Here is a 13,667-nt window from a genome sequence, read left to right as displayed (position 1 = left end):
AGCTTCCGGTCTGTGAGGAAGACATCTTAGAAACATGAAAGCGGTGGTTTGCAGCACTGTGCAAGAGTTCAGAGTAAAGAGAACAACAAAATCCCACAAACCAGAACCGTATCTAATGCCTATGTCGCCTCAGTCTACGTAACCTCTCCCAGAGTCCCAGGCATCTCGTTTGTAAATAGAGATGTTGAAAGGATTAAGAAAGAGTATTGCCCTCAGTATTGCCTCCTGTGTAAAAAGCATCTAATAAATAAATGGCAGTGGTCATTTTCATTTTTAAGCAGAAATTCTTTCTACTTATCTTTAAATCAGCAAGTGGTTTTGTTTTGTTTTGAAGAGAAAGAGAGACAATTTTAATTAAGCAGGGTCCATGCTGTGGGGCTTAATCCCACGACCCTGAGATCCCAAGACCCTGAGATCACAACCTGGGACAAAATTAAGAGTCAGACACTCAGCTGACTGAGCCACCCAGGTGTCCCTAAATCATCCCTGAAGTTCAAGTGCTCAGGGCTGAGAGACTCCATTGGCATCTACCTTCTAATCTACTGCAACAGCCAGGAAAATCTCTCCATCCAAAGGCCTGGGGTTAAGGATGAGAGGCTATAAAAGGCATCTCAACCTTTCTGTTCTCTGCTACTCTCTCAACCTCTGGGGACTCCCTTGTGGGAAACACCTCTGCCGGAAGTGAGTTAAAGACCGAAGCTGTGAGCATTGCTTCTTGGTTTTGTGTGTATTTGTGTTTGATTTACTATTGTATGTTTTGATCGTAAAAACCTCACAGAATAGCAATTCACCATTATGTTGGTTCAGTCTCACATCCTGATTGCTGTTATTTTAATTCCTTTCTCTTTGGGGTCGACTTGACTTTACTTTACCATCTGTTGGCATCTTTCTGCATTCTGCTTACACTTTCTCATTTTGTGCTCATTACTTACTTTTCTACTTTTATAGCATGCCGGGACCTTTCAGGACCTTTCAGCTCATAGCCTGGTACATCTCCATCTTATGATAAGTGCTGAGGAGGCTGATTCAATTATTGCTTTGGAAAAAGAAGAGCCTGTGGGTCCAAATCCAGGGTGGAGAACTAGCAAGAGATGGCTTTACACTTTACATTTTTGAAGTGAGGCTAGTAACTTTAATAGTAGATTGATTTCACAGATGAGGAGTGAAGGTGCTGCTCATGCTAATGGCATATTTCATCTACTAGGATCCTGTTACTCTTCTTTCTTTCTTTCTTTCTTTCTTTCTTTCTTTCTTTCTTTCTTTCTTTCTTTCTTTCTTTCCTTCTTTCTTTCTTTTCTTTCTTTCTTTCTTTCTTTCTTTCTTTCTTTCTTTCTTTCTTTCTTCCTTCCTTCCTTCCTTCCCTCTCTTTCTTTCTTTTTTTTCTTTTTAATATTTCAACTTACATAAGAAGCTGCATGCCCTGAAATCCATAGTTCCTCAGGCATATAAGCACTGGTTTTAGGTGAGCCACACCCACAGTGCTGTAGAAGAAGAGAAGGACAGGTGGGCATAAATACCATTAACACATGCCCCCCATGACCTGCACCGGGGAGCTGGCAGCCAGCAGCAAGCCTCTCAGATCTCTGGCAGTGAGCAATCTAAGCCAGGCTCCCAACACTACTTCCATGATGGTGCCTCATCCAGCAGCATCCAGAACCTTCCTCCTTACAGCCCTCTTGGGAAGTGTCTCACTACACAGGGCTCCCAGCACCTTTTGCTCCAACAGACAACAGGTCAGAGCTGAATCCAACTGAAATTCATTTTTATTTATTTACTTTTCTTTAAATTATGTTTAAAATTTTTTTCTGTCATAAAAAAATTTCATATTTCAATAACAATATGTGTGTACATGTGTGTGTTTTTATGTAGGAGGGAGAAATGATAAAGCAAATATGGAAAATATTAACCCAAGAGGTAAAGCTGGGTTAAAGGTATATACAAATGAGTTCTCTGGACACGCTTGCAAAAAATGTTGTAAAAAAGGAAATATATTAAAATTTTTTTTAACGTTTATTTTTGAGAGGGATAGAGAAAGAGCGTGAGTCGGGGGAGTGCCAGAGAGAGATGGAGACAAAAGCAGGCTCTAGGCTCTGAGATGTCAGCACAGAGCCTGATGCAGGGCTCGAACTCACGAGCTGGGAGATCATGACCTGAGCTGAAGTAGGATGCTCAACCAACTGAGCCACCCACGCGCCCCAAAATAAAAAATATTTTTATGTCCATTCACTTACTGCTGTCCTTCTCAGTCCTTCCTTACCAATTTTCACTCCTTATTCTTCCAAATGAACCCTACAGTCATTTTGTGGAGTTCCCATCCAGTTTTCATTAGTACTTTGGAATGATATGTGAGCCTACACAGATTTGGAGGAGCTCACATCTTTATCACAATATTACTGTTTTCCTACCAGGAATAAAACCTTTGCTTATTCATTTATTTACAACTTCTATATCTTAGTGAAGCCTTATAGTTTTCTTCACACAAGTCCAAGATTTTTCCATTAGTGTTATTCTGAAGCAGTCTACATTTGTATTGCCACTACCCTTTTATCCATTTTATGATTAACTAATTACTGCTGACATATGGAACTGCTACCAATTTTTATTACACACTATAAGGTAGTGGGTAGTGAGTATAGTACCCACTATAAAGAAGTACAAGGTAAATGTAGCTACTCTCCTGAATGACCATCAATTTTTGTTACTCATTATGTAGCTACATTAATTCTAACAGCTCGTTCTTTGCTTCTTCTAGATAGTTTTATTATCTATAATGTAAAATATTTTGTTTCTATCAATGAAATATACCTCTATTTGTGTCTTCCAGATCAAGGGGAAATAATACTGATGAATATTAGCACTCCACAACTCCCTACTTTTAGTTCCAGTTTTTAATGGGAAAGCTGTTTTGTTTTCACCATTTTAAATATATGTTGGCTTGCTGATTTACAGTAGCTTTAAAAAAATAATGTTAAGAATGTGTCTCTTCCAGGGGCGCCTGGGTGGCTTAGTCGGTTAAATGTCCGACTTTCGCTTAGGTCATGATCTCGCAGTTCGTGGGTTCGAGCCCCGCATCGGGCTCTGTGCTGACTGCCAGCTCAGAGCCTGGAGCCTGTTTCGGAGTCTGTGTGTGTCTCTCTCTCTGACCCTCCCCTGCTCATGCTGTCTCTCTCTCTCTCTCTCCTAGAAATAAATAAAAATATTTAAAAAAAAAGAATGTGTCTATTCCATCATCAACAAATGATATTAAATGTTATCAAATACTCTTTTAGCCTTAACTGAAATTAGCATTTGGTTTACCCATTGAGCTTCTTCATGTGAGATGTGTACTCATCTATTTCTTTCCCTTTTTTTTTCAATGTTTATTTATTCTGGAGAGAGAGAGTGAGAGAGCAAGAGAGAGAGAGCATGAGTGCATGTGCACGAATGGGGGAAGAGCAGAGAGAGAGGGAGACACAGATTCCAAAGCAGCATCCAGGCTATGAGCTGACAGCTCAGAGCCAGACACAGGGCTTGAATTCACAAACTGTAAGATCATGACCTGAGTCGAAGTCAGACACTTAATCGACTGAGCCACCCTGGCATCCCTCATCTGTTTTCTATTACTGAGCTCCTCCTGCTACCCTGGGACAAATTTTTGAGGCAAATTCAAAGTCTACCACTAGTAAATACCAAGGCCTTTATAACATGCTCTTTGCAAACATTCATAATCCATTTTAATTATAATTTTTACTTGCCTTTGTTTTCACTTATTTATTTTTAAATTACCTTTATACTTCACCATAAACTACCTCAATTTTTAGGAATTAAAAAAAAACAAAGAATTAGCAGGAAGGAGTATTACAAAAGAGACACAAAGTGCTACAGGAGTTCCCAGTAGGATGTGATGCCCTCCCCAGCGGAGAGTCAGAGGAGGAATCAGAACAGTAACTCAACCCTGATGTTGCACTTGAACCTGGTGGACAAGTATTTCTCTAAGGCGGGAGGGAAGACAGTGGGCATCTGTGTTCTTTCAACATGTCCGTGTCTGTCTCTGTTCATTATGAGGTTGGGCGAGCATACCAGGCTTACCTCTCAATCTATAACCTAAGAGACAACAGAATGGATGCTGACTGTTTCCAGCTACATATCTTCTCAGAAATAATTCAAAAAGGAGCAAGCCACAAAAATGCCTATGATAAATAAAAATCATTTTCATCCCTTTATAATTGGATGTGCTTGAGATATTCTTTCAAACTGCCGAGTTTAATTTCGCTCATCATTTCCGACTGAGATAAGGATTACCTTGTGATTTTAGAAGTATCCACGAGTACTGCCTCCTGAAACACAAAACACTAGCAAGTCACCCCAGAACTTCCGATTCTCAAGGCAGTCACTAAATGCAGAGTTGACTTGGCTACAGGTTAAAATACACATCCATGTCTCTGATTCTGTGCATATTTCTATTGTTGTCTCCTTCACAAATAGGGCATTTCACAGTTAGCAAAACACTTTAACCTGTATTTCTTCATCTAATTCTGAGATGAGAATGACGATGACGGTAGTGGTGGTGGTGATGATAACGATGATGATGAGACGTTCCCCAGATTACTCCCATTACAAATGGGAGACAACGGACCAAGATGGCCAACCATCTTGACAAAACCCCTTACTTATCTCAGCTGTGTCGATTGCCATGTGCTTCTGATTGTGAACACAAGAGTATTACATTGAATCCTCCTGTCTTTGATAACGCTATTACAAATCCTGAGATTGGTTTTGTAATTATTGTAAACAACTACTCTCGACTGACTTTTATACTCCCTCCTTTGACATTTTAAATTTGGGCCAAAAGCAGATATAACTTTCTAAATACAGGCTCAGGCCTTGAACATTTATTTTATTTATTTTTGCATGTTTTTATGTTAAACTGAAGGTAGATGCATCATATGAAAGTAGCAGTAGAAAAGTGAAGATTCAAGACAGAGTCAAGATCTGAGAGGCTTCAACTTTCCAGGGAGCTTAGGTAGAAGCTAGTGATAAAAAGGACAAAGAAAGGCCCTTAAGAGGTTTAATTGTTAAAAACTACTTTTCTTGAGTTTTCTTGAGCCAGAATGTTCTGACTAAGAATGAAAGTGATGGATAGTACTTCTCAAAGTACGAAAACACCAATGTCCCACACTTAAGTGTCTATTCTAATTGCTGCTGTACTCCAAAGAGTCCTTCAGATTGCTCATCTGTGTCATTTTTACTTGCTGAAGCAGAGGTGTCTGGGTGATGAATTATACAAGGTGCTTCACTCAGCACCACTGGTTTGTTATAATAAATATTACCACTGAAAGACAAAGTAAGGAGACGCTGAATATTTCCATAGCATGTGATACAGATTTCATTCTTGTTTTTTCAAAATAGAGAAATAGTTATTAAATTTTAATCTAATTATATGGGGTCACATAGGTGAAAATGGCAAAAGTGTTTCAGGGAAATATGAAAACTTTAATCACAAATATGTGTGTCCATTCTGCCCTTCAAAATACACCTGAGAATAACCCACATACAAAAGCATAATTGAGGAGGTGAAAAATATACATTTGCTGAAAGGAAAGTAAGATGGTGGAGCCCTAGCATCTTAGTGATGAAAAATGAAATACATTATAATCAAACCTCAATTACCATTTTCGCACAACCTTTGATATTGCTACATTAAAAAAAAATACTAATGCATTCCCCAATTCCCAGTAAAGGCAAAATGACAGAGGGCTGTAATCTGACTTCAATTTGTTATAGTTTTCTGCAGCAGTAAGGAAAATGCAGAAGAGAGTTTTGAAAGTAAAGGGACAGAATTAAGGGTTGCAAGTAGCTATTTTCCCTATCTGAAGAGAACCCCAATTTTCTTTAGCTACCTATCATCCTGTGGTCATATACTCAAGGAAGGCTGGCTTCAGACCCAGTCTAAGGAGCAGCTAATGGTCGGTCCTGTTCCCCTTATCAGTGACTCAGGTAGGCACAGGCTCAGGCCACGGTGTCAGCCGATGAGACATGAGAGTTTGCTGAAGAACTTTTGGAAACATTTCCACACATCTAAAAGAGACTCGCTAGAAGAGACGGCCTCTTGTTCCCCCTGGACCGTGTGATGGTGGCTGTCATTTTGCAACCTGCCTAGACACATTTTGTGTATCAACGATGGAAGAAGCAAAAGGTAGAAAGAACCTGGGTCCTTGATGACATTACTGAACAGTTAAATTAGCCATCTCTAGGACTTACTCAACTCTGCAATTATGATACTCGATACAGGTTCTTCTGACACGGGCCATTTTGAGTTGGGATTTCTATTACTTGCAGCTGAAAAGCCTCCTCACTGTTATAATAGCTGGGCCGGAGTAACCTTGTCCCTGGTCCTGGTCCTCTACACAAGTTCTTGTCTCAGCCAGAAGACAATCTACTTCTAGAATTTGATGCCCAGGACTAGGACATTTTTTCTTATTAAAAATCCTTCTATCGGTTCTCACTGCCTACATGGTAAAGTCCAAGCTCCTCTGCATGGCAAATCTTCATGATCTAACTCTTGCTTTTTCCATCAGCATCTCCTCTGTTTGCTTGCTCCCTCAAGCCCTCTGCTTTAGCCGTACAGAACTAGAATTCTCTGAACCTCCAAGTCTTTTCACCTCCATTTCACTGCCTGGAATTTTTAACAGCTGCTGCCCACCATACCTGTGCTCCCCTGGGTACTCTCATCTCTGTGATTTCACATACTCAAGTATCTCCCTTTCTGTGTCACACCTCCCAAGATTCTGCCTTCCTTAGCCTGTCTAGCTTCCTATGAGCAGAAAGAACTGACCGCTGCCTCCTAGTGACATTAAATGTAATGTTCTAAATGACAATGTGTTTTCTAATTATTTGTTTATGTGAAGGACTCCCCAGTCAGCATGGAGGCTGCTTCAGGATGGAGTGTGTGCTTTACATCCATGTCATCAGGGATTAGATCCTGCATAGAGGAAAAGCCCTGAATAGCCTGAATGAATGAATGAATGAATGGGAGATGAAAAAAATGCCCTAGCACTACTTGATATTGGAATATAACTAGATCAGATGCTATATATCCAAAAGATAAGTAAATACCTACTGTGTCAGAAATCAAGATTTCCATGAACCCCCAACAATTATTATTTTAGGGACAATACTACAATAACACAACAACAGTTATCATTTTTTAGCCCTAGTTAAGAGCTAAGTATCTGCCTAAAACTTCACATTTATCGCAAATACCTTTGTATTTGTCTGTGAGATGCCTCCCTTCTTCTGTTAGCACACCACCTCCCACTTCCCCACACCCTTATCCATGGCACACACACAAATACAACTCTTCTTCTCAAGGCTTGCTCTCCACTCTAATTCAATCCTGCCCTTCTAACTGGAACTGCCAATTATACAACCCAGCCCATGGGGATCTGTGACCACATCCGGGCCCTTAGGAATTCTTCTTTGTGATTTTTAAGATTGTAANTTTCTAAAAAAAAAAAAAAAAAGCAGATTGTAACTAAGGGGAAACAAGTGCGTTGCTCTCAAAAGTGCCTCATGAACCAAGCAGGTTACAGAGAATAATTTTAGACAGACTATAAAGAGTGAAGAAACAAGAGTCATTGTTCCAGATTCTGGTTCCAGCTATTACTTAAGTCAGAGCATTCACCTTCTGTCGCTTAACCTGCTGTCTACTTATGGAAAGTGAGATTCTATCACTTGCAAAAAATTCATCTATCTTGCAACTAAAGCACCACCCCTGGAGGATTATTTTACTTAATCCTCCCAACAGCTAACTGTGTGCAGCAGGTATTGCTTTATTTTTAGAGATAAAAAGTTTTTGAGATTTTAGAGATTTTTATTTTATAGCTTTTATTTTAGAGATAAGGAATCAGAAGCTCAGAACAGAGGAAGAAACATGCCCACAGTGTCCAATTAGTAGCTGAGCTGTGATTCAAAGACGGGTCATCCAGATGCCAAAATGCAACCATTCTACTTTTCTGCTTCTTTCTATACTATTCTTTGGGCTTCCTGAGCACTGATTTGAGCCCAGTGATCCCAGACAATATTCTAAGTCTAAGTCTTCTCTTCATTCATAAACATAGATGCTATTGATCTTGATTAACTCCTGGGGGCATTACAGGGCTTCGATTAAATAGCCTTAATAAAGTGCTTTAAGCATATGCATTATCAGATATTGTTTTTTATACCACACTATTAAACATTCACCTCTTGCAACGTAAATAATTGAGAATCAGAAAATAGTGCTTTTTTAAAAAGCAGTCTTAACAAAACTGCATAAATACTTGATATCACTAATTTAATTGAATAGTAGTATGTTTGCTTTGGACACCAAAACATAACCAATATTTCAGAAGTGGATTTCCTCGAAGACTGTAAGCTAAATCAAAACACAAAGCATTTGCAGAAAACTGAATCTTTCTACTTTTGTATATTTCTTTCTTCTCAGTTAGATTTTTAATTGGTATTTCTTTGATCTCTGCACTTGCTTATAGATCTAGTGCAACCATGATCCTCCAGATCAATTATTAACACAAATATGAGAAGAACCATGAACTTAGAAACAGAGAAAAGCAGACACATAGATGCCAGAGGAAGATGGATTTGTATGTGAAACTAATTTTCCTCAGAAGAAAAACAGATATTTCCCTCACCATCAGGGTGCACTCAGATTTGTTTTCCATATTAGCAACTTATTTACTATGGCAATGGGCAAAAGGCAATCCATTAAAAAGCAATTTTCCTCTTACCAAAGGGTGTTTCATCATTTGATGTCTAGCACTCAATCAGAATGTAGCAATCTTTAATATTTTATGAGCAGAAAACATCTTATTTGGGCACGTTGACTTCAGAAATGTGAAGTCCTCCGTAAGCTTTGCAAAATGTCCAGAATGACCTTTGCAGGGCAAGCAATAGGCCAACCTAAAAATTCAAACTATCAGAACACTGGAAAAAATTATACTTTAGAATAGACAATGGCCATTTAAAATAAATATGCAATCATTTGTAACTAAGAATAGAAGAGACCAATCCCAAAACATTCTTACAATTTCTCAAGTGTAAGCTTCTGGAGTACAGGAACCATAAGTGGTTCACCTTTGTATCTGCAGCGTCCATCACAGTCCCTGGCACATTGTAAGCAGTCAATAGATTTGTATTAAAAAGGTGAATAAATTCATCTGTCATCTTGGATGAAGGGAGCTTGCCATTGGTATATACCAGATCCCAGGTGACCAATTCAAGCTCGCGGTAGAGATGGGCCAAACCAGGTACTAAACAAGCCATGGCAGAAGGTTGGAACCTTCTCTGCAGCAGAAGGTGGGAAATGGAATAATGTACAGTACAAGAGCAATAGCTGGGGCACTCCCCAGGGGTCCTCAAGGTATCTACCTTCATCCCCACTCTTTATCTCAGTCCCTAGGAATGGGGTTCTGTCCTAATTCCTGGCTTGATAGCAGGTCCTCAAAAGTTGGGGAGGGCTGCTCTGCACCAGCCAGAGGTCAGTCCCTATTCTGTGCCCCTATGGCTAGCCCCACCTCCGCCACAAAGCACAGAGCTGACACTCACTGAGCCGCACCATATGCTCAGACTGGTGCCACCACGTCCTTCCACTCCCCGCCACCCACCAAATAGGGTCTCATTGACATGGATGAGAGTCTGAATCAGATCCATGTTTGCCCACACATGGCCTAGAACTTGGCCATCTTTTCCAAGTTAGTCTCTCTAGGCTGAATATGATCTGTTCCCAGTGTACTTATCTGCGTCCAGGCCAAAATGAACACTACTACTCAAATCATCACCCCAGATACTACCAGTCTACTTCTGGGGGAAATGTGGAGGTGTAAGAGCATGGTGAGGTTTGGGGGGATATTACCCAAGGCCATGAGGATCCTAAGTGGCAGAGATAGAACCCAGCTCCACTTACTCCCAGCATCTCCCCCCCACCTCTGCTCCTCTGTATCTCTGTTCTGTGTCAACTTTTAGCATGATAGAGACATGTCAGTTGGGCAAAGGAGAAGAGCAGAGGCTGGATATAGGAGTGAAGCACAGAAGAATACACTCTATACACTTTCTGCTGCCATCAAGATGAGAACTGGCCAAAGCAAGCCACAGGGAAGGAGGTAATGTGGGGTGATAACCTAGACACAACATGCACAAGCCAGATAGAGCACGACTGTTGTTCAGTTTCTAAAAATCTTAACGGGTCTTGCAGTGCTTCTTAGCAAGTGACTTCCTGCAGTGCCACTGCCTCCCCCAGTTGAGATAAACATGAAACAGTCACCATTATGAGGCTGAGGAATTCAGTAGGATTTGCTTGACTCAGGACTTGAATCCTTCAGCTGAATAAACAGTAAGCGAGGCAGCAAACTTAAATCTCAACAAGTTAGTCTGATGAAGAGCAGGAAGGATAACACGAGTCAAGGATCCAGGTAAACAGGGGCTCATGGGTGGCTCAGTTGGTTAAGCATCTGACTCTTGGTTTTGGCTCAGGTCATGATCTCACGGTTTGTGAGCTCTGAGCTTCAGCACAGAACCTGATTGGGATTCTCTCTCCCTCTCTCTCTGTCCCTCTCCCCCTCTGAAAATAAATAAATAAACATTAAAACAAAAAAAGGATCCTGGTAAACTGAAGTGTTAACCTTGGTGATCAGTGAACCTGAGCAGACTGACACAGAAATCTCTCGGTCAGGCTACTGCTATTCTAATGCACAGATGACCTAGTTTGGACTCGTAAGTAAAGAACTTCCACGGCAGTTTCATGTTGATCTCAGCCTCTTTCCCCCATCTACCCACACAGAAGGATGATAATGTTTGCTCTGCTTGGTCAAATAGACTTAAATTGGGGCGCCTGGGTGGCTCAGTCGGTTAACTGTCTGACTTCGGCTCAGGTCACGATCTCGCGGTTCATGGGTTCGAGCCCCACATCGGGCTCTGTGCTGACAGCTAGCTCATAGCCTGGAGCCTGTTTCAGATTCTGTGTCTCCCTCTCTCTCTGACCCTCCCGTGCTCACACGGTCTCTCTCTCTCTCTCTCTCTCTCAGAAGTAAATAAAACATTAAAAAAATATTTTAAAAACAAATAGACTTAAATTCCTTGTTTTTCCTCCCTAAGCTCTCAATTTTCTAGTTTACCTGAATAGTACCTGTAGTCGGTTTTTACAATGTAAATAAAGCATAACCTCCTTTCCAATTTAATCATCAGATTCCTTTCCATTAATCATTCCAGACCATTATTTTAAACTCTCAAGCAGGTACCTGAATATTTATGCTTTCACAACAATACCAAACACCCAACATTCCTCGGATAAAAACAGTCTTCTCTGGAGCCCATGTTATTAAGCCTACAAGGGAAGATTTATATGCGTGTCAGCTCTAGAGATATTGGAGGGAACGGAACGCAGCCACTTTAAGGAGGCTCAATGTTGACAATGACTGCTAGCGAGGTTAAATCAGACTCATCTTAACAGGTTCAGCCCGAATTACACCAGTGAGCAAAAGGCAGAAAAATTATCATACCTGCTTTTTCTTGGTGTCCTCTCCTACATTTTGTAATATAAGTAAGAAAAAGTGATGAGCAGATCTCTGACCACATTTATCATGATCAGCTACCCGTTTTCTTCTATAATTCCTTCTTTCTTAGAGAAAGTATTTTAAACAAGTGAGATCTTGGAGGCAAGAGGATTTTATTATTCAATTTTTTCTTTACAGAGAAAAAATTGTTTCAAAAGAAAGAAAAGAAAATGATCTACTGGTAGGTTAAAAACTGGAATTTTAAAAAAGAAATCCATTGATCTTTTTCCTTAACAGATTACTAAATGCAGGACTGTTTTCATAGGTCCTCGTTTAGTAATATTTGGAATTCGGTCATCATACCTGCAAATTTTTCCATTCTTGTGGATTTCAATAACGTGTACTCCCAGGACAGACACGCAGAAGTACATAACACTGGAAGCCTGAGCCAAATGATTATGGGTGTGTGGGGATGCCCATGCACAGCTGGCAGCACCTTAGGAACTCTGCGTAGGTCCGGGCGCCACCCTGGAAGGGGGGTCCATGCCAAGCATCACGCCCATGTGGGAAACAAGTGTTACTTACGCAGCTCGCCCACTTTCAAGATCTCACACAGCATCTTGGTCAGCTCTATGCTGCTGCGGCCAAAGGGACATTCGTGCTTATCCTCCCGGCTACTGTTCTCAAGCACAATCTGCAAGCGCAAAGGGAACAGGTCAGAAAGGGAAGTCAGTGTATGGAAAGTGTCAAAGAAATTGGCTCTAGGATGGGACACCTGGGTGGCTCAGTTGGGTAAGCATCTGACTTCAGCTCAGGTTCATGAGTTCGAGCCCCATGCCAGGCTGTGTGCTGACAGCTCAGAGCCTGGAGCCTGCTTCAGATTCTGTGTCTCCCTCGCTCTCTCTGCCCCTCCCCTGCTTGCCCTCTCTGTCTCTCTCACTCTCAAAAATTAAAAATACACATTAAAAAAAAAAACTTAAAAAAGAATGTTGGCTCTGGGTTAACAGAAACAGATCCACCCCAGGTTCCCTAACAGAGGCTTGGGGATAAAACAAAATTGTACTTAAGCATATAGTCAGTATATAGCGCCTAAAACTCTCATGGTTTTCAGATCTTCTAAAACTTTACAACCTGTCAGAAGAGATTTTGCTCATTGGTTTCCACTTAAAACAGAAGTGTGTATGGATGGCGAGGCTTTCACAACAGGACAATAAAGACCTTTTACTGAAGCGATGAGTCCATGCTCTCTCCCTGCAGTCATATCTTCCCTTTCCTGGTGAAGAGCAACTCTTCTGGGCCTTCAACTCCTACATTTTTTTTTTAAGTTTATTTATTTATTTTGAGAGAGAGAAAAAAAAAAGAACAGTTGGGGAGGCATAGAGAAAGGGGAACAGAGGATCCAAAGTGGGTTCTGTGTTGACAGCAGAGAGCCTGACACAGGACTTAAACCCACAAGCCATGAGATCATGTCATGACCTGAGTCAAAGTCTAACACTTTTTTTTTTTTACAGATAGTTTATTGCCAAGTTGGTTTCCATATACCACCCAGTGCTCATCCCCGTAAGTGTCCTCCTCAAAGTCTAACACTTAACCAACAGAACCACTCAGGCAGCCCTCAACTCCTACATTTTAATACCATATCTCCCCACAGAGGTTTCCATGTTTTTACAGGATTTCTTCCCCCACATTAGTTGACTGGAACATGCCTAAGGGACATGTGACACAAACAGAACCAACCAGGGCTCATCCCTGAGACATCATATAAAAGGGGAAAAAAATGGCCCAATTGTCCTGACAGTCCCCAATGCGTGTGAGCACAGGAGCTACCTGAATGCAAACCTGCAATTAAAAAAAGAAAAAAAGCAAAAAAAAAAAAAAAAAACTTTTTGTGGGGGCGGGGGCACCTGTACAGCTCAGTTGGTTAAGCATCCAACTTTGGCTCAGGTTATGATCTCAAAATTTGTGGGTTCAAATCCTGCATTAGGCTCTCTGCTGACAGCTCAGAGCCTGGAGCCTGCTTCTGATTCTGTGTCTCCCTCTCTCTCTGCCTTTCTCTCCTGCTTCTGAAAAAATGAATAAGTGTTAAAATAAAATTTTTTAAAGAAAAGCAAGCCCAAATGCAAAGGAAAGCAGAAAGGAGAG

At 40.9% G+C, this 13,667-nt stretch overlaps 1 protein-coding gene across 1 annotated transcript in view; it reads right to left on the bottom strand.

The window, feature by feature from the left end:
- Positions 1-13,667, bottom strand: part of ELMO1 (engulfment and cell motility 1) — a 484,527-nt gene that overhangs the window by 231,514 nt on the left and 239,346 nt on the right. Inside the window, exon 15 of the mRNA XM_077775357.1 lies at positions 12,111-12,219. Coding sequence (XP_077631483.1) covers positions 12,111-12,219 — 109 coding nt within the window. The remainder of the gene's footprint in view (positions 1-12,110; positions 12,220-13,667) is intronic.

Source organism: Crocuta crocuta, unplaced genomic scaffold (genome assembly GCF_008692635.1).
Source record: "Crocuta crocuta isolate KB4526 unplaced genomic scaffold, BGI_CrCroc_1.0 scaffold197, whole genome shotgun sequence".
Classification (NCBI taxonomy): Eukaryota; Metazoa; Chordata; class Mammalia; order Carnivora; family Hyaenidae; genus Crocuta; species Crocuta crocuta.
The sequence above is the reverse complement of the archived record's forward strand: the minus strand, read 5'-3'. Positions and strand labels throughout refer to the sequence as shown.